Consider the following 22,686-nt stretch of genomic DNA (forward strand, 5'->3'; position numbering starts at 1 on the left):
ATAAACGCGATCAAAAAAGTATGTTTTGTCTGTTTTTCAGATCAAAAGCAGGAAGAGAGACATGAAAAAAGAGAGTCCACTCTTCTTAGGTAGTTTTGGTGTTTACATAGTCATAGAAAACAATATTATTTGCGTCTTGAAAGATCCTTCAAGATGCTCTGAAAATGGCAGCTAATGAGTAAATATCGACCCACTTTTACGTATTGGCCGATACCTTCATGTAAAAAAATAGGGATGCACGATATTGGATTTTTGCCGATATCCGATATGCCAATATATCGAAACCCCTTTTGGCCGATACCGATGATCACAAGTTTGTTTGTTTTTTTCACTGTAAAGAAAGTTAAGTCTATCCTGTACTGGAATTTATATGTTACTCTTATTGTGATGGTCTTATTTGTTTAAGAAACACACATAAAACAAGACAAAAAAACATTTGATTTTACCATAAATAAAAAATGTATTATTTTTTCAAACTCAACACATTCAGTATTGAAATACAGAAAAATAATTTCTTTAGATCACATGAACTTTAAATGTACAATGCATTTTTAAACATAACCAAGTCGCATTTGATTATTTTAGAGCTACTGTAACAACCTGGTGACAGACACAGAGCTCTGCAGTGCAAATAAATGAAGTGCTACATTTTATTTAAGGAGCTTATTTTTCAGATGGAAAATAATAATAATCCTAATTTAACAGCACCTTATCGGCTGTGCCTATCAGCAGAAATTTTCATATCTGCTGATATAGATAAACGTGTTTTTGAGCTTTTATCAGCCGATACAAATATTGTGCCGATAATATCGTGCATCCCTAGTAAAAAAAAAAACAACCAACATGGGCCAATACTATACCGATACTAATACCGATACTGATACCGATATATTGTGCATCCCTATTATAAAGCTATGTTTGCAGCCTCAGTAAACAGAGCAGTAACAATAACAAAGGGTTTGGCTGTCCACTTAATCAGCAGCTTGTATTTATCGTGTCCACTTTGTAAAGCAGCGTACGTGTGTGTCTATCTCTGTGCGTCCCTGTAGAGTTGTAGTCTGATCTTTGTCCTGCTGTCGTCTGAGATTTAAAACTACCTGTTTCAGCGAGCAGAAGCTCAACAGAAGCACCTGTGATGTTTGAAATGTGGTTAAGATGTGGTGATGTCACTGAGCTGCTTTGTATCAGGGTCGTCTGTTCTTCACAGATTTGTTTAACTAAAGTTAAAGGATCAGTAAACCTCTTGTAGGTCAGCTGGGGTGTATATCTGAGGTTTTAGGTGGTTTTGATTGTCTCAAAGCACATGACAAGTGTTAAAAGCCTACAGTAGGAAAAATACTTGTAATTTGATTGACCTATTTAAAGACTTATGTCATTTAATCTTTTACTTAACTAAATGAACTTATCCCTTGTTGATAATGGTTGATAGTTTCCACCTACATTCAGTTTCTTTGTTCATGTGGAAAAAAAGTTTTATGGAGTCACGAGGCTGAAAACAGCAGACAGAGAAGACACACTCAGTGGGTGAATCTTGTCCTCTCACAGTTTGTGTCTGAGCGAGAGAGAAAGAGCAGTGAAGGTCTGTGTGCTGATATCCTCGGGCTAAGTCACCTGATAGGCCTCATTGTCAAACAAAGAGTTACAGCAGGACTCTGTGGTTTGTTTAAACTGTAGTCAGAGGAGGAGGGCTGAGCCTGTAAAGAGATCAGCAGTCGGGATAAAGAAGAAAGCCAACATCCTCGTAAATGTGAGGTATTTTGTGATACTGTGAGAGAGACAGAGCCCCGCTGATGGTGCTGCTTTTCCAGATGTGAAAGCACAGGTAGGGTGGTGTGCTCTTCTCTGTAATCTCTGTTCTGGATATCTTCTTGTCTTTGGAGTGGTTTGTGTTTTTTTAAAGGTTGAGGAGGCAAATTCAAACCTTGTTCTGTATGTTTTCAATCCAGGAAGTGAAGTTTGCTGCTGAGTTATTAAGTAACCGCAAACCTCTCTGTGATTGGTGTTAACTTCATGGGAGGCTAAGATGCTAACTAGCTCTGCAACCAGCAGCCAATTCCCCACTGAGCAGTCTTTATTTATGCTTCTTTATGACCTACTTATCAAACCAGACCATCAGCAAGAAAATGCAGGTGATGATCTCGACATGTTCATGTACAACCTGTAGATTCTTTCACTTGTTTCAATGTGAAATGAGGAAAATTACACTGGAAGGAATGAGTATTCATAGTCTTAATATGAATGTGTGAAAAGAAACGATTCTGTTGCTCTATGGAGAAAAACTGGACAAAGTTCAATTTGAAAACTGAGAGCATCCACAAAAGACAAAACAGATCAATATGATTCTGTGCCACAGGGTGATAACGTTCCTGTTCGTTTCAGTCTGGTGCACACTGTCAACTCTTACATAGATTAAATGTTTCGTAGCATCAAAGTAGAATTTTGATTTAAAGCTGTAGTTGAAGTGATAAAGAAATCTGTAGATTAATTCAATTTTTGGATTCAAATGGGCAAATATAATAACCACTTGTTTATCGCCCACTTGATCTTATGAACTTAGCACAAAGACAGTTGTGATTTGTTCAGCATCATCAGAGAAAATTTGGCAAATTTTTCACAGACACTAATGTAACCATGATCTGTTGCCCTTCACAAGTGTTTGGTTTGATAAACCTCTCGACTGTGTGTTGTGTTTTTATAAAGATGAGCAGAAAGCCAGTGTCTGTATCTACTGCAGTTTACTTTCTGAGCAGGGACAGAGATAAGCTCTGGTCAGCCATGCAGTTGGCTTGAACAGAAACGCGCCCAGGCACCACGCTACAGAGGGTAGAGGCTAGTTGGCTAGCTCGTTCATTTTAAAGTGTTGTAATGTGTTGAAATGTTAGCTAATATAAATGACACACAAAATCATATATGAGTCAACATACATATCACAGTGTATTCATGAGACCAGAGGTGTAAATACCAACATTGGTACATCGTTATTGTACACAGTGTTGAGCACATCAACACTGCAAAAAAACTGAAATCTTATCCAGTGTTTGTGTCTTATTTTCAGTAAAAATGTCTTTTTAGATGAAATATGAGCCACATTAACCTGACCAGTCCAGAAAATGTCTCATTTCAAGATATTTAAAGACAAGAAGAGGTCTAAACTGCCTGTAACAAGTAAAAAGAATCTGCCAGTGGGGTTTAAAGAAATGTGCTTGTATTAGAGACATTTTTCTAATCTTGACAAGCACATTTCTCTTACCCCACTGGCAGATTTTTTTACTTGTTACAGGCAGTTTTGACCTTATTTTGTCTTTAAATAACTTGAAATAAGACATTTTTTGGACTGGTCAGGTGAAAGGAGCTCATATCAAGTCTAAAAGAACATTTTTTACTAAAAACGAGGGTAAAACACTTGATAAGATTTTAGATTTCTGCAGTGAACTCACCACAGGCACATCTCTCGTAGAGTGGTAAAGTAATTGAACATTCTACCTGGAGAGTGTGGGGCATTGAGCTGACAATACATAAACAAATCCTACATCATGCAAGTGGAACAACAGACCATATAAACCCTGTTACACTAACATACAAACTCCGCTTTGCTGCTCATTCCACACACAAAAAAACATCTTCCTTACACAAGTGACTCCATTTAAAAGTGTAATAATAAACAGGCTTTACAGAGGGACAAGATTTATAACCAAGACAACAAAGAAATGATCCACCCAACACAAACACGGTTATTTAATCAGCATCTTGTGTTTTCACTTTGAAAAAAGCATCATGGAAAGAATCCTGAAGGAAAACAGTTTTATTTGCCTCATCACGGTTGGATTATTTAGGTTAAGTAAATTTTAGTACCAGTCCTTGGAGCAAACATTAATGTTAAGTTGCATCAATGAGGGGAAGTTAGCAGCAGTGGTTTAACATCAGGACATGAGAAATAAAGAGCTGTAATTGGATTCATTTGCCAGGAGGATAGTCATAAGACCATCCGTATTATAAAGGGCTTTGTTAGCATTAATGTCATAATAGCTGAGAGATCATATCTCAAGACAAAATGAATAAAGTGAAGTCAGGAGCTTCTGCTTCTTTTGCCTTGTGAAGATGCCCAGAGCTGTGTGGTACTCTTTTTTTTAATTATTTAAAAATACATGAGAGCCTCTGCAGCTTCCATAAAACTGAATAATGAAAGTGAACTTAAAATAAGCTTATGGGAACAGAGCATGCAGGGGATTATGGGAAAGGAGTGTCTGGCAGTAACAGAAAGTCTCCTGTAAACATAGTTTCTACTCTGACAGAGTCGTAACTGTAAGGAGAAATGTTGACTTTTCATTTCAGTCTGACGTTGTTTGCTCTGTTTCCCTAAAGCAAATCAAGCCTGGGAAGTGTGTTCAGCAGCTCATACAGAGTCGCTCGCGGTTGGAGCATTTGACTGTGTAATGTGATATTTGGAAACCTAAAGCTAATGATACCTCTCAACAAATATAAAGTCTGTAAAAGCTGCTGGCTTCTTATCCTTTTTAACTCCATCAGAAATAGACAGAGAAATCATCAGAGAAGCACTTGAACACATTTTCATCTGTGCTATAGCAAACAAGATGTTATCCTTCATTCATAAATTGTCCAAACATCCAGAATTGTTTATATTTCAATACCGCTGTTCATGTCAAATCTTTCCTTCCCTATTGGATTATTGAAAGAAGAATAATGTCTTAATTTAAGAAACTTTTGTGTGTCACATGTATCCTGTAGCCCTGATGTAACTGGAATCTCTGTCTCTACTTGGGTTATCAGCCTTAAATCTGATTATTCTAATCCTTATGTAGGAGTCTACAGGGTTAGAGAACTGGTTAAGCTGGACGCCTGTTTATTTGTCAATGGACAAAACAGCAAGTCTGTACTAAAAATGTTACTGCTACAGACATAAGATGCTTCTACATACGTTGCATTATTCAGCTGCTCCTCTAGTCCCAAAAAGGAAACACAAGGCTCTCTTTGTGCTTTAGTATGAGGTCGTGATGTGGCTGATGTTTTTCTTTTCTTCTCTTCTCCAGATGAAATCATGCAGTTGGACAGCAGTCCCCTCCGTGCGGCTGACATCACACCTGACCTTAAGAAGCAGTTTGCCTTCCTGTCAGGTGAGATTTCTCAATCTTTCTACATACGCTGCTGTGGTGTACAGGATTTTAAACCACTAAACAATCATAAACTGTGGAAATCCCTGAATCTGTCTGTAATCTGCTCAGAACAGACCTCTCTAGAAATAGATCCTCACGAGGTCTTCATGAGACTTACTGAAATGATGATGTCATCTCATAAGGTCCTAACTGGTGAATGACATGTTTAAGGTGCAGGCTTCAAACACCAAGGTTCGCCCACAGATCTGCCCTTGAGGGCCTGCCAATCAGAGTGAAGGGGGCAGCCTTAAAGAGACAGTAGCCAAAACTAGACAAATAGACAGGGGCTGGAAAAAGAATTTTCTAAAACACACACACACAAAAAGAACAAAATGGATTTTTTTTTCTAGAGCTACTGAGGGCTCAGGTTGCCACTTTTCAGGGCCTGACCACATCATATCAAAGATTTTAACAAGAAAAACCCTTTTTGATGAAGTTAAAGATTATTTAGTTCAACCAGACAAAAAATGATGTAGCACAAATATTGCAGAATGAAGATGTTGGGAATGTGAACCAGAGCATTCCAGTTACTAAAAATCTCAACTTGAGACTGACGGTCACAAAAGAAAGTCTAGAGCTGAAAACCCTGAATTTAAAGTCTTACACTTCTGTGCCCACTTCAACCTTAAAAATAATAAAAATGGGATTTTAAAATGTTAGAAATATCTTTTTAATGATGAGTTGTAGACTGATTCCCCTTCTCATCACATCACATGTTCACACTAACTTTAATTTGCATAGCAAATGTGAACAGTTTCTTCTGTTAGACACAATTTGATACTCAAATATCAGCCACCTTTTCCTCTTCCCTGTTTCCTCTTCACTGTTTGCTCTCCGTCTCGTTGTTTAACCGTCTGTTATTAAACATCCTCTCTCAGTCTGTATTATATCAACCCTCTTCTTCCTGAAAGCTCCTTTAAATCATATCTGAGGCCTTCTCCTCTGAGCTTTTTATATGTTTTGTTATGTTTGGCTGTTAGGCCGTCTGCTTCTTTGTGTGGTGACCTCGTGTCTGGAAACCATTTTGCAGACGTTGAAACCATGACCATGCACTTTTTGTTGCCATGGCAACATGAGATGAATAAAAGGGAGAAAGATTGATATTCAGGTCACATGTGCTGACAGAGCAGCTGTTCCACACACACAGGGAGAGTGTGTGTGTTTGTGTCAACAACTCATGGTGTCATACATACACACAACAGACAGTGTGTTGTTTCACTGTTTCTTGTATTGAGACATTATTCTTATCTCATGAACATTTTTCTTACCCAACTGGCATTTGTAAAACTTTTTACAAGCAATTCAGGCAAAAATTATATCTTAATATAAAAAATAAAATGTTTTTTGGACTTATCAGCTGAATGTGGCTCATACTCGGTCTAATAAGAAATTTGTTATCAAAATAAAACTTTGAAATTTGCTTGGATCGCAGCTTTTCTGTGCAGATTAGTTACAAATAATTTGAACAGAAAAATATTTTTAAGTCTTCTTTTTTTTTGTTTGTTTATTTTTTAAGATTTGGGAACATTTGTCTGAGGTTTGATTCAACAGCAGACAAGGTGATCACCACCACATCAGCGCCCCCATGTGGCTTAAGTTTCCCTCTTCAGCCCTGTCTTATTCAACCAGTTTATTTTTATCCTTTTCTTTAAATATTGATGGCAGGACTGTCAAACATTTTCAGGGAGGTGCACTCAAAGCATTCTTATGTAATTTTTCTATATTTGGCTCTAACAGTAACTTCTTTTTTAGGAGGCAGAGGGGATAACGGCAGCCCCATCATCGTGTTCCCAGAGTTCCCTGCGTTTGGAGAGATCACGGACCGGGAGTTTCACAATGTGCTGACGTACCTGACCAGTGTTCCCAGGTAAAGATTGTTGCTGACAGTCAGCTTGGAAACTTTTCGTGTTGAACTATCCCAGACTCGAGATGAGAAGCTGATTTCTATCCTGACTTGCTCCTCTGTGTAGAGATGCTTTCTGCACAGAAAGAGATGCGTAAGGGAGGAAATGCTGCTGAAGATTTTTAGTTGTGGAAAAAGTCTGCCAGCAGGAGGCAGTGAATTCTTTTCTTGGCAGCTTACAGAGGATTTATTCAGACAGTGTTGTTTCCATATCTGTCCAGTTGATCTGTGGTTCTGCTTTAATTAATAAGATGACTGAGTAATGATGCAGGCCTTATCAGTCCTCTGCAGACCCTCTTTATGTAAACAAATGAACTGGATCAAACAAGGAAAATGTACAAAATCATCCCTTTCTCCTTCTATCCCCATGAGAATCATCCTCAGACACATTCAGTTGTACGCATTTTTTATTTTTGCTCTACTCTGCACGTGTTTCTCTCTCCCTCTGTCCCTCTCTCTTGCGTCACAGTGTCTGGACGGGCATAAAAATAGAAACTGTCGAGGATCTGGATGTCTGGATCTGAATAATGCAGACAAACATGAGCAGAGCAGTGTTTTATGAAATCCTTGTCAAATAGACATCTGAGCTGTCTAAAGACATGCCTTTATGGTGAACTGCAGAAATGTGAACACTTAAATGAGGGTCAGCAACAGAGGCGTGATGGTGTTGAGCCTCAAGCTGTTGTGATCAGAGAGACAGATGGTTGAAGCTACCTGAGGGACTGACCCCCACCTCTCCCCTCACAGGGCAAACAGTCCACAGCCAGGAGCCGATGTCCAACGGCTGTATTATGACCTTCAGCAGCTGCTGCTGCAGTCAAACACACAGCTTTGGATCAGTATTAATGACAGAACCAATTAAGTTTAGTCTTTAAGGTAGGATTTGCTTCATAAACAGATCGTAGTGACGATGTTTTAGTCTCTACATCCCCTCTTTGATCTCTTTCTGGCTTTGCAATAAATGCGCTTTGATTGTTCTTATGGTGAAGCAACACATCAACCACCGACATCTTCTTAATCTCTTTTTAATTTGATATCCTGAAATTCAGCCACTCCCACTACAGTGTGACAGAGGATGTGTGTGGGATGTGAAGTCTGTCTACTCATGCATCAAATTCCCCTCATTTCTGCAACCCCATTAGGATGAGATTTTCACAGCTTACACTTTGTCCTGAAAAATCCAATTATCGTTGAGACACTCATGCATGTGCAGCAGCACCAGGATTCTGTTTGCATCTAATGCTCACATTAAACACATCCAGAATAGTGGGTTTCTTAGTTTTTCATATAGATATATGTATATATTATCAAAAAGGTGATATTTATTTATTTTTTTTGCCTCAGGGATGAGACAAAAGACGCTCTTGTACCTCTCTCCTCCTTCTCCTGCTGTGAGGATGTAAAGCAGTTAGTACACTAAAAGCCTAACTAGCAGTGCAGATGATTAGAGGTAATAAAAGAGGGACATGCTGAAAGATGACAGAGTGCAGATAAAAGGTCAAAAAGAGACGTAACAGATGCAAATGTGGGGAGTTAAAGTAGAGAAGCAGACCTCACAAATGAAACCCTCATGCTCAAGTGGCCTCCTGATAAAGCGCCTCTTATTGGCTAATGGAGCTGCTCGTCACCCTGCACACAGCCTCTGATTGGCTCTTTTCTCAGCTGCTTCTCATATATCATTGGATGGCTGAAGGATGCTGTGAATGTGGGTGTGCTGTGATGCTCTGAAGCATTTTGGCAGTCTCCCATTCAAGCACTCTGGGATCTACCTCTGAGGCACATCCTCAATTGCTCGGTTTTTATTCGTATTGTCCTCGAAGCTCCTTTCTTTCTTTTCACCTGCTTACACCCTGTTTGTGCTGCTGCAGAGTGAGACACACGAGGATCACCTGGATATTTCTGCATGAAAGCTTCTCTCGGAGGGAGATGCTCATGTGCACCTTAACTGCAGGTGCGTCATGTTTGCAAACTGTTGTGTGGAGATGCAGAGGAGAGGGGGAGAAACCTGTCCAAAAAATCCGAAAGTGCTCCCCAGATTTGGGAACAATCCAGTGATGTGGATTCTGCACTGAAAGGAAACTTTGTGCATGTTGAATTGTTGCTCTTTTAGGGTTTACAGGCTTTGCTGCAGTGTTTTACATCACTCCAGACTCCAACCACAAAGCTTTGTGTATCTGATGTGCTTTTTATGTTTTTGTGTTCCAGTCTGTCTTCAACCGGCGTGGGTTTCATCCTGGTTATTGACCGCAGGCAAGACCGATGGGCTGCTGTCAAGGGGACCCTGCTTCGAATCGCAGTAAGTTCATCTTTCCTTTTTTTCTGCCCTCGTTGTTTTTGCTTTGGTGTCTTGTGTGGGAGAAAATACCTTTCATCCTTTCAAAAATGTAACCTAGATTTGACAAACCCAGGCCTTTGCACCTTCATCTAGAGAAAAAGAGGAGAGTGTGGGGCCCTGTTCTCACTCTCTTTCAGCTCCCCCTCTCATGTCACAGCAACCTGGGGGAGGGCATCTCTAAACTCATCCCCAGCCCATCATAGCCTGCCATTTGTTTCCATGGTTACAAGAGAAAATAAACAGACACGTGCCAAAAAAAAAAAGGATGAGGAGATTAGGTTTCCTTTCTGTATTCACTCTTCCTTTTATCATTTCAGCATCACAACATTTAGAGCTTGAAAACCTGCTGTTTGAGTCAGTTGCTGCATGCTCCTGCAGCAAAGAAGCTGTTATATAAACTGCCCACCTGCGTTTTTGCACATCATTTATCTTTTTTTTATCACTTGCTAAAAATATTGAGAACAGAGCATCAAGAGAATTTAAGGCACTGCTGTTTTTCCACTCACTGTTTCCTCATTTTCATGTGCTTCCTGTAGGGATCTGGTGGTTCAAATGTGTAGGAGAGAATCACTTCCATCAGATCATTTTTTAATGGGTGTAGAAAAGTTATAAAAGGGAAATTTATAATGGTTCAGATGAGAAAGTGCAAGATCTATATCATCATCCATGACCTCAGGAGACACGTGAAACCACATCCCTCATTTCAAATTAAATCAACCTTTATTAATCCCACAAGGGGGAACGTTTACGGATGGACAGCTTGGTAATAGGAGGCAGTTACTCATCCAATCATCAGCTCGGAGTGATTCAGAGAGGCTGTTTAACACATGCTGGTGAAAGCTGCTGCTGTGTGTTTGCAGATTATATGACTGTGAAGTGATGCCGTTACGCAGCAAACCAGTGTTCACGTTCTGAAGACGTGTGAAGGAAAGAAGAAATGAGGCTGTTGAATGTTTACGCTGTGAAGTGGCTCCTTTGTCTGTCTGTTTGTATATGCATATGAGCTCACGTGTGTGTGTGTAAATGAGCCTCTGTGAATGTGGGTCAGTGTGTTTCAGGAGGAAGATCCCCGTCGTCTCACACGGCTGAATTCGATCCGATGACAGAAAGTGTGTTTATGGACTGAGGATAATTAAGTCTGCTGAGTTACTGTCAGTCCCTGAAGCGTCCCTTCCTCTTTGTCATTTATCAGCCTTCTCTTTGAGGCTTTATCTGTGTGAATGTGTGTGTGCGTGTGTGTGAGTGTGTGTGCCATTGACAGAGAACAAAGAACATGTAGACCATGACCATGACTGCCAGAAACCCCAGATCCAGGATGTATGGCTGGATGGTTAGAAGCTGTGTTTAAAGGTTAAATCTGGAAATGTTTTCTTAAAATCTTTAGCAGTCAGAGCTTTTTTAAATTCAAATCCAACAATTTCCACATGACATATTTTGCAGCCTCTGAATTTAGAGCAAGTGTTTATTTTAATAATTTAATTTTAGAAAAAAGAAGTCTTTTAAAGGTTAATATGATTAAGATATATTTTATATTTTTCTTACCCCATTGGAAGATTTTTTTTCCTTCTTTAAAGCAACTCATACATTATTTTGGTCTTCTTATATCTTGAGAAAAGAGATTTTTCTAGACTCGTCAGGTGAATTTTGCTCATATTGAATCAATGATCTAAAAATGAGACAAACATTTGCTTAGACTTTACTTTTCCAGTAAATGGTATTTCATTCTATCTTATCCTGTTGAAACACATGTTATGGTATTACATAGTATCACATACATCATATGGTTTGTACACAACAGTTTTCAGTCCTGCACACGCTGCAGGCGGCCATGTTTCCCAGTGCAACAAGACCAAACAATGAGTTGATTTATTAATCCCATTAACAGCTCCTGTCCCTGGAGGCTTTTATTAACGTCATATTCATCATCATTTCTGCTTAGACCAACATTCCTCAACTCACCTGGGGATGAGCGACCAATCAGGCGCAGGAGCTGTTAAGGTCATTAGCTAACTAAAGATGAATTATCAATCCCATTCGTCTGACGAGAGGGAGCTTGGTGTCCGACCACGGGCATCCTCCAAATGCTTTCCCCGGCTGTACTTATCCTGTCAGATGATGTCAGTCAGGATGTTTTGATTGATTCTTTATGAGACTGTCAGATGATGAGGATGCATGGAGGATACTGAGAGTGAGGCAAGTTTATCTAGACGAGGAAATATAAAGTGCTTCACATTAGTATTGATATCCTGAAGAGAAGAGGGAAGGTGCTTCAGCGTTTTATCAATATAGAACCATAAATATTAGTCTTAATATCAGGATTATGACATTTGTTTATCTGTGATATGCCTTATTAAGTTTCAGCCATACCAATTCCATCTAACGCATGCGGGATATATTGAGCCACACACATGTATGAGTCAGGGGAATCCTCTCTGTCCTCATTACTCATGTACAGACATCTCCAGACGTGAAGATAAATGTCCCTGCCACAGCCACTGATCCGCATCCCCCACATCTCCCCCAGCTCCAGAGCTCCACACACTCAAATGAGCCTGAATGTGTTTGAGTTTTTACATGAAAACAGACAAAGAGAAGGAGAAACATGTAGGCTGTCAGCACAGAGCTGTGTTGTATAATTGGCTCAGGGTGGAGGAGGTTTCTGTCTGCTCTGCTCTGTTGTGTAAGACTCCACCTACTCTCTCTGTGTCAGGGCTCCTTCCCAGGAAACCTCCAGCTGGTTCTGGTTCTGAGGCCCACCACGCTCCTCCAACGCACACTCTCTGACATACTCTTCAAGTTTAACAAGGATGAGTTCAAGATGAAAGTGCCGGTGAGTGAAGTCCCACTCAACAATCCAAGGAGGACTCTGTGCTTAAAATGAGAGGTTGGGGGACATCAGAGTGATGAGTGTGTGACATTTTGGGATGTTTTTGTTCCAGGTGATCATGCTGAGCTCTGTAACCGAGCTGCACACCTACATCGACCGCACTCAGCTGACCAATGAGCTCGGGGGGACTCAGGAGTACTGTCATGAGAAGTGGATCTCTCACCGTACCGTATGTACACTCTTTACTCACCCTCATGTTGCACCAGGAACTTTTATAATGACACAAAACAATGCACTTTACATAAGAAAAGAACAATTGCAATAAAGTTTGCAGCACATCTAAGAAATTAAGCCTTTCTGCAGGAGATAAATGTTCCTGTTCATGCTCCTCCTGAGGATGCACGATGACAGTCTATGTTTTGTCTTGCATGCATCAGGCAATTGAAGGCTTTGCGTTGATGGTGAAGAAAACAGCACAGACTCTGCAGTGTTTTGGGACTGAACTGGCTGAAACCGAACTCCCAAATGAAATCCAGGCCACAACCGTCCTGCTAAGCACTCACAAGAGCAAGAAAGACAAAATGAAGGTAACACCATCGACTTAAAAGCACAGTATAAGATGGATTAAATCATTTTACAACTTATGTGTATGAAATGTGGCTGTCTCTCTCAGGAGGATATGCTGGTGGCTCTGGGTCAGGGGAGCAGATTGTTAGAGAGCATCAACGAGCCTGTAGTCAGAGACCCAGACCATAATATGAACCAGGACGAGCTGGAGAACCTGGCAACAGTGCAAAGGTAAAAAAAAAAAAAAAAAGTAAAGAAGAAAACTAGAAAATCACTCCGAGAGCGCAGACCTCTGCCAAACATATTGTGATTGTCACCAACACTTTAGTCCTACTTTAATGTTATACTCCCTTTCAGCAGACTGTCTGCTACAATTTGGTGTTAGTTGCAGGTTTGTATAATAATTTTTTTTAGCTGACAGTGTTGAAAATGATGATGACCCAGTACATATTTCATATTCCAGATCTTAGTATCCAGAATATTGCCAAAATCTAGATCATACTTTTACATCAGTCAGAAATTATGGTGACCTTGTCTTTTTTTTTTTTGCAAAGCAATCCGACCATTTATGGTCGAGTTATATACACATATGGTGAAAATGGCCCTATCTCACAATGATAGAGAATCCTTCAAAAAAATCCTGGATCCAGACGGTGATCCAGATCACCTCCAAAATTATATCACTTCTTCCTTATCTCATTTTGAACATTTCCTGACAATTTCATCAAGATTCATTTGTTACTTTTTGAGTTACGTTGTTCACAGACAAATAGACAAACTCCCAAAACCGTAACCTCCTTGATGGAGGTAAAGAAGCTCAGGGGTGAGGTCTGTCTTTGACAATCTGGTCTCTGTTTCTCAGGCTGCTCTCTCAGCTGGACGAGACAGAACGAGCCTTCGATGAGTTCTGGGTGAGACATCAGACCAAGCTGGAGCAGTGTCTCCAGCTGCGCCACTTCGAGCACAACTACAGAGAGGTGAGTGTGTCAGAAAACGGGTTTGAATCATGATCCCTCCTTGAAGACTAAAAAGCAACTGATGGAGGTTTTCTGCTGTTGCAGGTACGAGCTCTGCTGGATCAGGTGTCTGAGAAACTCAAGACCTTCTCTGAGGTGGGAATCAGCCCGGCTCACGCTGACCACATCTTTAGTGAACTCACCGGCTACGAGGAGAGAGTATGTGTAAGTAATACTCAGCCCTTCACGATAAATGAAACAGATAACAGTCAGAGGGGAGACATGTGAAGGAACTTACAGTGTGTTCATGCTCCTCCTCCAGGAGGTGCTGGACAGAGCCATGTCTTTAGCCAACGAGGGGGAAGAACTGATCCAGAACTCACATTACGCTGAAGACTCCATCCAGCCCAAATGCAGCGAGCTCAGAGCTGTCAGTGAGACCGTGAGCTGCAGCCTCAAGGCCAAAAAGGAGCACCTCCTCAAAGCCATGGAGCTGCATCATCGTCTGGAGAGGGTAAGGAGAGGACTGCAGATGTACGCTCCTCCAATTTGATTTCTTGTTTGAGTCTTTTACTGAATCCCCTTCCTCCTTTTTCCTCCTTAGGCCTCTAAATGGGTGGATGATGGTATTTACCTGCTGGCGTCTCAGCCTGTTGACAAGTGTCAGTCACATGAGGGGGCGGAGCTAGCTCTGCAGGAGCTGGAGCGGTATCTGGACAACGCGGGTCAGAACCAACTGACGGAACTCAGCTGCATCTGGAGTGAATATGAGGCGGTCATCAACCAGCAGTTCAAGGTGAAAACAATATTTTTACAAATAGTTTACTATTTAGTTTATACAAAATTTACAAAACGGTCTTTGCTCTCAACCTTGGCGTTATTTACATTGAATTCAAAGCAACACATGTATTTTTGTAGCCTCCCATGCAGCTAGACAACAATCTGAAAACCTGTCAGGTGTAGGAGCTGCAGATGTAAAACATTTATGTTCATATGCTTCAGGATCAAGTGGAGAAGGTGTTTCAGAAGCAGACGTCCATGCAGGAGATGTTTGACAAAAGGAGAATCAGCCTAAAGAAACTCGCCGCCAAACAGACCAGGCCGGTTCAGCCTGTAGCCCCCAGACCTGAAGCCTTCATCAAATCCCCGCTCAGCTCACCTGGTCAGTCTCCACACACCTGAACTAGAAACATATCTCACATACTACACAACACTGACAATTTAACTGAAGGAATACTTCCAATTTAAAGACCCACATGATGGAAACTTGCCTAGAGAGTTTTTGATGCTCATATCGTCTCTCCTCGTTTGTCCCTCAGCACACAGAGCTCAGCAGGAGAAAAACAGCTCAGAGATAAACTCAGTAGACAACTGTGAAAAAGTGAGTAAAGTCTTGTCACCACCTTTTATTTTTCTACAAGTGTCCTGTCCTGTTTTTCTTTAATAACCTGATATTTGATCTTTTATCCTCAGGGAAATGGTCCTCTGCAGAACGGAGACAGTAACAGCCGACACGCCTCTCTGTCAGAGGAGGAGGAGAACCTGGCCGTGCTCAGGAGGTGAGCTTTGGATCTTTCATCTGTAATCAGATTACACAGCAGATGGACTCAGAGTCGATTTATCTCTTTGATTTGACGTCTCTTTTCATCCTTTGTCTGCAGACACGTAATGAACGAGCTGCTGGAAACAGAGCGGGCCTACGTGGAGGAGCTGCTTTGTGTTTTACAGGTGCTTACTCTTATAAAAAAGACTCTTCATTCATATTGTTAGTTTTGCACACATCTGATGTTTCCTCCTATGTTTTTTTGAAGGGATATGCCTCTGAGATGGACAACCCAGCGATGGTTAATCTCATCCCTGCTCCTCTGCAGAACAAAAAGGAGGTCCTGTTTGGAAACATGCCAGAAATCTACCACTTCCACAAGAGGTACATGAGCGCCCTCTGGCTTTCACTCATGATATCAATGCACAGGGCTTATTTCCTCTCATCTCATCTCATCTTGATCTTTCATGTTGTAGGACTTTCCTGAGAGAGCTGGAGCAGTACACAGACTGCCCCGAGCTGGTTGGACAGTGTTTCCTTGCAAGGGTGAGCGATTAGTAAGATTTCCAACACAGAAATGTCAACTCAGATGTTTTTCTCTTTGATAACTTTTCACCTCCTCCTTGTAGATGACAGACCTGCAGATCTACGAGAAGTACTGCCACAACAAGCCTCGCTCTGAAAGCCTCTGGAGGCAGTGCTCGGACTGCGCCTTCTTCCAGGTAAACACACAAACATCACCTTCAAGTGTCTCAGAAAATTTTAACCCTGCTTTTATCTGACTCTACGTTTTCTTTTGATGTGCATCAGGAGTGTCAGAAAAAGCTGGAGCATAAACTTGGCTTGGACTCCTATTTGCTGAAGCCTGTGCAGAGGATTACCAAATATCAGCTGCTGTTGAAGGTGGGATGTTTATGGAAGCTCAAGTGTTTTCCAGATAGCAAGCTCTAAAAACGTCAGGTGCATAAATCTGTTGTGTTTTGCATGATTTCAGGAGATGCTGAAGTACAGTAAGGGCTGCGAAGGGACTGATGACCTGCAGGAGGCACTCACCTCCATCCTCGGCATCCTGAAGGCTGTGAATGATTCCATGCATCTTATCGCCATCACAGGATACGAGGTGAGACTCCAAACATAGTGCTTAATGTTGACCTTTGATGCAAGCAGGAGAGTGTAGACAGGCTTAACAAGAGACTCGCTTTCATAAGGAGCAGATGTTCCTCCAAACAAACCAACCAGACAGAAAACAGACACATTAAATTGAACAGATATTAAGTTAAACATAAATCCATTTGTGCTCTCTCTGCAGCTTTATTCAATCATGTCTAATACGTTCTTGTTTGGCTCCTCTCTTTCCTTCCTCAGGGGAATCTGAGCGAGCTGGGAAAGCTGCTCATGCAGGGGTCGTTCAGCGTGTGGACGGAGCACAAGAAAGGTCACGCCAAAGTGAAGGATCTGGCCCGTTTCAAGCCCATGCAGAGACACATCTTCCTGCACGAGAAAGCTCTGCTCTTCTGCAAGAGGAGGGAGGAGAACGGGGAGGGATACGAGAAAGCTCCATCGTACAGTTTCAAGCAATCTCTGAGTGTGAGCATCCTCACGTTCTTCATGTCTGTGTCTCATGCTACATTTGGAAACCTTTGACACTGAATCTTTGCTGTGGGGTTTTCTCACAGATGAGTGCTGTTGGCATCACTGAGAACGCAAAGGGAGACAACAAGAAGTTTGAAATCTGGTGCAACTCCAGAGAGGAGGTTTACATTGTTCAGGTAAGAGAAACAGTCAACACAAGAAAAACAAACACAAAATGATTCAGATTGAAGGATTCTGTTGATGTCTATCTATCTATCTATCTATCTATCTATCTATCTATCTATCTATCTATCTATCTATCTATCTATCTATATATCTATCTATATATCTATCTATCTATCTATCTATCTATCTATCTATCTATCTATCTATCTATCTATCTATCTATCTATCTATCTATCTATCTATCTATCTACATATATACATAAAAGTGCACACACTTTTCAACAGGCTTTATATATTTTAATACAGATTTTTCAATTTACAAAAATCAACATCCTGGAAATAGAATACCCAAGAACCCATTTTGCTCAAATACACAAATATACAGTACAAAAGTACAAATAAAAATATATATCAACTTGGCTGCCAGTTCATAGTTTTGTACATAGAGTTTCAAAGTTGTTTACACAAGAGTTACCATTCAGGAATGATGTAAGGGACATGAAAATAGAGTAAAAGAGATACAACTCTGGGATCACCAAAACCATCTCACGAAAGCAAGCTGATATCACAATATGCCAAGAAGGGTCTCCAAACTCTCTGATCATTTTCCTGTGTTGGGTTTTAGCAGATGTAATTTTTCTATTTGAATAACACAAAGCATGTCCTTAAACCAAAGCAAGAAGCAGGGTGGTGAGGTGGATTTCCAAGTGAGAATATGACATTTTTTAGCAACCACCATTCCTAAAAGTAACCTTGTACTTAAGGATTCTGTTTTTCATTTTGCTGTCTTCTTTCAGGCGCCATCAGCTGATGTGAAAACCACCTGGGTGAATGAAATCAGGAAGGTTTTGACAACGCAGTTAGAAGCGTGCAGAGGTACAAAAAGATGTACTCTTCCTCCCATTTACAGAAGCCATCTTCATGCTCAGTCTCTCTTTATTGGGGGGGAGAAATACAAAACAACATGTTTTCATGGTTTTTCTCCTTCTCTGTGCTACATAAGCCAACCAGCAGAGGGTGCCAGACCAAGTTTTCCAGTTCCCCCCTGTGCCCAGTGGAACCGTCAGCCTCAGGTGAGACTGTGCTCCCCTCCTGCTCCACTTCATCTCTCACTTTACATCCACAGTTTTTTTTTCAGTGCACACAGGACTCTTCTTATGTTCCACTTTTACACATTTACATTTACAGCCCCTTTAAGTCCGGTCAGAGGAGCTTTAAAAGAGGAGAGGAGAAGAAGGCTGAGCCCTGCAGCCCTGACGCTAACTCCTCTTCATCACCAAAGCCCGCAGGAAAAGGTGAGAGGGTTTCTGACCTGTATCGCTGACCCTCCTCTTGTGGTCGTAGCGCATGCTCAGCATCGAGTACTCGTGTCGTATCATACCTTCCTGTCCCTCCTGTATATTTCTTAAACTTACCTCCTCTGTTCCTTCCTCTTGTGTTTCCCTTCTTCTTTGGGGTCAGACGAGGCTGTGACAAGCCCTACCTCAGACAGAGCTGCTGCGGCTAAAAAGCGCTTTACTTTACAGGGCTTCAGTAACCTCAAAGCTCAGAAAGGTAACAGCGTGCTGCCATCAGTTTCTGTAAAATTTCTCCATCCCATCGATTCATCCTTTATTTTTCTGTGATCCATCTAAGCCGGAGAATTGTTGGTTATTATTTTTTATACACTTTGGCAGTAAGCTGTAGTTTTGAGATTGTTTTTAGCAGCTGTTTCCCTTTTAAACCTCAAACTAACTTGTTGATTGCAGCAGCTTCTCCTTAACTCTCTAAACATCATATTCACCTTCACATCAAAAAGAGGGCCCAAAGGTTTATCTATATTAAGTAGACAATTCATACATTTTAAAGCTGAACGATCAGCTGATCAAATGCTGTGTGCTTCCCTCAAAGAGCCTGAAGCTACTGAGGAAAAAAAACATTTGCTACCTTGAATAAATAACTGTTGCAACCTTGTGTCAAATGTTTTCTTCCCCCATTCTGATCCAGCTGTCTGTCATTTAGTCCACAGCAAAAACTGAAATCTAAGCATGTGATTAAGTCTTAATTTGAGTGAAATTGTCTATTAGGCTGAATACAAGCCACACTCACCCAAAAAATGTCTCAATTCAGAATATTTAAAGACAAAATGCCGCCTCAGTGCTGCCAGTTCAGATGTCATTTTTGTCTTATAATATCTTGAATTGAGACATTTTTCTGATAGAAATACTCAGACTAAGTCAAATCAGACAGTTTTTACTAAAATGAGACACAAACACTCGCTTCGATTTCAGTTTTTGTGTTTTAAAAAACCCCTTGTTTTCCATCTAAGCCCTGTCCTCGTTCATCAGATTTGACGTTTTCATTACTTATATGTTGCTAAAACCAGCACAAACAACTTTTTCTCTCCTTTTCCAGGATCTCCAACAAGCCCTGATCACAAGACAAAACGCCAGAGTGACCCCACGCCATTCGGCTTCAAAGGTATGCCGCATTTGTGAATATTTCCTGCACAAGCTCTCTATCTGCTCGGTTGTTTGATCTGGATGTGGGAGCGCAGCTTCTCTCTCTGATTGTGATGAGTTTCATTGGCTGCTGCAGGGAAAGTGACTAGCTGTGTTTTTATCGCCTCCTCCTGTCCCTCAGATCCAGGTCCTACCCCGCTCCCCCTGAGCAGGGCCAGGTGGTTCAGCACCTCTAGTCTCTTACAGACAAAGTGGAGAGGTACACTGACACAGAGCTGACTCACGCTGATGTGTGTCAGGCCCACTCTTTCACTTCTACCAGCTCTTCTCTGTTTAGATTTTGCTTTGCAGTCCCACATCTCCCTCCTAGCTCCTCACAGGTATAGAAAGCTAGAAACACTCACTGATCTGAACACCGGGAGGAACTTTTGCCTGCCACTTTTCCTTTATTTGGGTCAGGGTTCTGAAAACACAGAGATGCATGCCTGTCTCCTTTTCCTGGATATAAAGATGGATGATGAACCCTCACCTCTTCCTGTTGTACAAAAGTACACCCAAAAGTCCAGGAGAGCTCTAAATATTTTGGCTCTCCTTTTTGTCATCCATCTTATATACAGACTCTGCTGTCTCCTTGGTCTCTGTGGTAGTTGTTTCACGCTGGGATTATTTCTTCTCTGGTCCAATCACCTTTCTGGGATCCTTCGCCTCACTCTTCACCTCATATTCTCTCTCACAGCAGGTCACGCACATTAGACAGGAGCAGAAGCTAAACGATGCCTTAAACTCAACACCCTGATGTGTTTATCTTTTTCCCTTTAGGCTGGAACAAAACCTCCTTGTCTCTGGATGCTTCTGAGGAGCACGACGGCTACTCCAGTGCTGAGGATCCCCTGAACTCTGACCCTGAGGAAGACACTGGAAAGAAGCTGGTGAGTATTTCTGTTTTTTTGTTTTTGTTTGTTTTTGTTTGTTTTTGTTTTATGTCTTGCATGAATAATGTTACCCCTGTTGGGTATTGTTCTATATCTGTATTCTCAGGTTTCTATACAGTCAGGTCCTTTTTTACTGTTACAAAACATTTGAAAACAGTAAAAAAATGTTAGTCATGAATTAAGAAGGAAAATCTACAGAATACCCCTAAGGGTTGACTCTTAGTTTTTTTTTTTTTTCTAAAATGTGCGTGTAAGAAGCTGCATGCTTTCCTGCACCACTGGGCCCCTTTGATGGAACAGCTGTTGACGATCTCTGTTGTTTTCTCCGACTTCTTGCAGGCTGCTGGCAAATACACAGTGATGGCTGACTACGAGAAGGACGGCGCTCAGGATTTATCAGTGAAGAGTGGAGACGTGGTCCAGCTGGTGAAAGAGGGAGAAGACCAACAGTGGTGAGAATACATCATTTCTAATTATTATCAGAATAAAGATGAATGCTACATGAGCAACAGTTCTAAAATAAAATTGTGTGTGTGTATGTATTCCTGTAGGCTTGTACGTAACCTGAGCACGTCGAAGGAGGGCTGGATCGCAGCTGCTAATCTTATCACTCTTATTGGAAAGTCAAAGTCTTGCCAGTCTCTCACCAGCTCAGGTATGAAAAAAACAAACGTCTTGACAAACACACTCTCTTTGTTCCCTGGTACCGTGTGGACTGACTGACTCTTTCTGATGAAGTGTGTTGAAATCTGTATGTGTGTATTTCCAACAGAAGGCAGCGGCTCGGGAAACCTTAGCACATCATCCAGCTGCAGCGAGACGTACACCAGCTTCTCTGACATCAAACCCTGAACTCCACAGCACTTTATCCATCACCTAACTGTTCATACAGGAGCTAGCATCACGTGGCTATCTGTGCTGAGCTGCCAACATGGTCTTATAGGAATTTCACCAGGACGTCACAGAAAAGCTGTTTTTATTTGTTTTTTAGAATTAAACACATGCACCAGTTACAGAAGGAATGCATTGAATCTGTGCTCGCTGGATAGAAAAATAGAAACCACAGATAACAACTGAACAGTATAGTACAGTGTTTTTCTTTAGTCACACACTTGTCTGTATATTTTTTTATTAAAATCAGAGAATCCCTGTAACTATATTGGAATAGATGTATGAATGGGCCAGCAGGACTGATCTTAATGCATCTGTTTGTGGTAACTTTTAGAATTGGAAAAACTGTGGTGACCATTTTTTTTCTGCACTATACCCGGAGTTTATAATTCCACTGTTACTGTACTCAATTAAAAAAAGGGACATGACAAATACGCACAGCTCAATTAGCTTAAACGAATGTTTTGAAGAGTCTGTTCACCTCCTGTATTCTGTCCTTTCACATGTGTTTATTTATTTATAAGGAACTTTTTCATTCATTTGTCCATGTTGTTCTGTTTCTGTCTGTTTTCTCTTTCCTGGTCTGGCATTCATCCATCTGTTGTCATCCAGACTTTGCAACCTGTTCTGTAACCAGCTGCTCAGATCTGTGGGCATGCTTCTGTGAGTCTCTATGTTCAGATGTTTCTTCATGTGAATACTCACTGTATAGCTCTAACTTATTCCCCATTTAGGGATCATGTTCTGAATGTAGATATTGTTCAGTACCTGTCATTAAATGTTTGTTGATTGAGATGCTATATTGTACATCAGGTATTGTAATGTCACTAATTTGTGACTTGTCTAATTTTTTTTACATAAAGGACTTGTGATAAATCAGTCACTGACTCTTCTTTCTTCTAGTGTGTCATCAAATAAAAGTGGAACATGTTTAGGAATATTTGTTGCTCATTATAGTAAAAAACAAAGTTTTTTTTTTCACATGTTTTTTTTTTCTTTTTTAAATAATTGGGAAAAAAGGGTTCACTCTTTGTTTTTTTGCACAATTTGGGTTAAAAACGATGTACCCTGAGGTTTCATTTACTCCTAGAGTACACTAAAGCGTCCCTTTGAGTGTCTCCATTGTGAAAGGTGTTTTTCATACTTTCAGAAATATGTTAATAGACATGGGCTATCTACACTGGGGACACTCTATAAAAGCACCCTATGGGTATATAAGCCCTTAGTGTAAAAGATCTGATGTGGTCTTACTTATGAAAAAAAAACAAGGGCTAACCCCTTACTTATTTTTCCCCAAAATTTTGACTAAAAATAAATTGCTGAAAAAACACACAGGGGATACTCTTAGGGCTCTTATAAAGG

General features: G+C 40.9%; 1 protein-coding gene across 2 annotated transcripts in view; it reads left to right on the forward strand.

Moving 5' to 3' along the window:
• LOC141808186 (guanine nucleotide exchange factor DBS-like) overlaps positions 1 to 22,179 on the forward strand; it is a 29,036-nt gene extending 6,857 nt beyond the window's left edge. The window contains exons 2-32 of one of the 2 annotated variants that reach the window (XM_074694612.1): positions 5,049 to 5,132; positions 6,924 to 7,038; positions 9,280 to 9,370; positions 12,120 to 12,239; positions 12,349 to 12,465; positions 12,674 to 12,823; positions 12,910 to 13,034; positions 13,666 to 13,780; positions 13,865 to 13,984; positions 14,082 to 14,273; positions 14,364 to 14,555; positions 14,762 to 14,921; positions 15,079 to 15,140; positions 15,233 to 15,318; positions 15,421 to 15,487; positions 15,571 to 15,686; positions 15,779 to 15,848; positions 15,932 to 16,024; positions 16,113 to 16,205; positions 16,297 to 16,422; positions 16,668 to 16,889; positions 16,979 to 17,071; positions 17,858 to 17,936; positions 18,064 to 18,133; positions 18,249 to 18,355; positions 18,522 to 18,614; positions 19,455 to 19,520; positions 20,321 to 20,430; positions 20,773 to 20,885; positions 20,985 to 21,088; positions 21,206 to 22,177. In XM_074694612.1, the coding sequence (XP_074550713.1) occupies positions 5,049 to 5,132; positions 6,924 to 7,038; positions 9,280 to 9,370; positions 12,120 to 12,239; positions 12,349 to 12,465; positions 12,674 to 12,823; positions 12,910 to 13,034; positions 13,666 to 13,780; positions 13,865 to 13,984; positions 14,082 to 14,273; positions 14,364 to 14,555; positions 14,762 to 14,921; positions 15,079 to 15,140; positions 15,233 to 15,318; positions 15,421 to 15,487; positions 15,571 to 15,686; positions 15,779 to 15,848; positions 15,932 to 16,024; positions 16,113 to 16,205; positions 16,297 to 16,422; positions 16,668 to 16,889; positions 16,979 to 17,071; positions 17,858 to 17,936; positions 18,064 to 18,133; positions 18,249 to 18,355; positions 18,522 to 18,614; positions 19,455 to 19,520; positions 20,321 to 20,430; positions 20,773 to 20,885; positions 20,985 to 21,088; positions 21,206 to 21,285 (3,431 nt within the window). In that variant the 3' untranslated portion in view covers positions 21,286 to 22,177. Of the gene's footprint in view, positions 1 to 5,048; positions 5,133 to 6,923; positions 7,039 to 9,279; positions 9,371 to 12,119; positions 12,240 to 12,348; positions 12,466 to 12,673; positions 12,824 to 12,909; positions 13,035 to 13,665; positions 13,781 to 13,864; positions 13,985 to 14,081; positions 14,274 to 14,363; positions 14,556 to 14,761; positions 14,922 to 15,078; positions 15,141 to 15,232; positions 15,319 to 15,420; positions 15,488 to 15,570; positions 15,687 to 15,778; positions 15,849 to 15,931; positions 16,025 to 16,112; positions 16,206 to 16,296; positions 16,423 to 16,667; positions 16,890 to 16,978; positions 17,072 to 17,857; positions 17,937 to 18,063; positions 18,134 to 18,248; positions 18,356 to 18,521; positions 18,615 to 19,454; positions 19,521 to 20,320; positions 20,431 to 20,772; positions 20,886 to 20,984; positions 21,089 to 21,205 lie in introns of both variants that reach the window. The other variant, XM_074694613.1, reaches the window with a different exon arrangement.
• Positions 22,180 to 22,686: the final 507 nt, after the last annotated feature.

Source organism: Halichoeres trimaculatus, unplaced genomic scaffold (assembly GCF_033239565.1).
Source record: "Halichoeres trimaculatus isolate MK-OKI-2021-1 unplaced genomic scaffold, fHalTri1.1 fHalTri1_scaffold_19, whole genome shotgun sequence".
Lineage (NCBI taxonomy): Eukaryota > Metazoa > Chordata > Actinopteri > Labriformes > Labridae > Halichoeres > Halichoeres trimaculatus.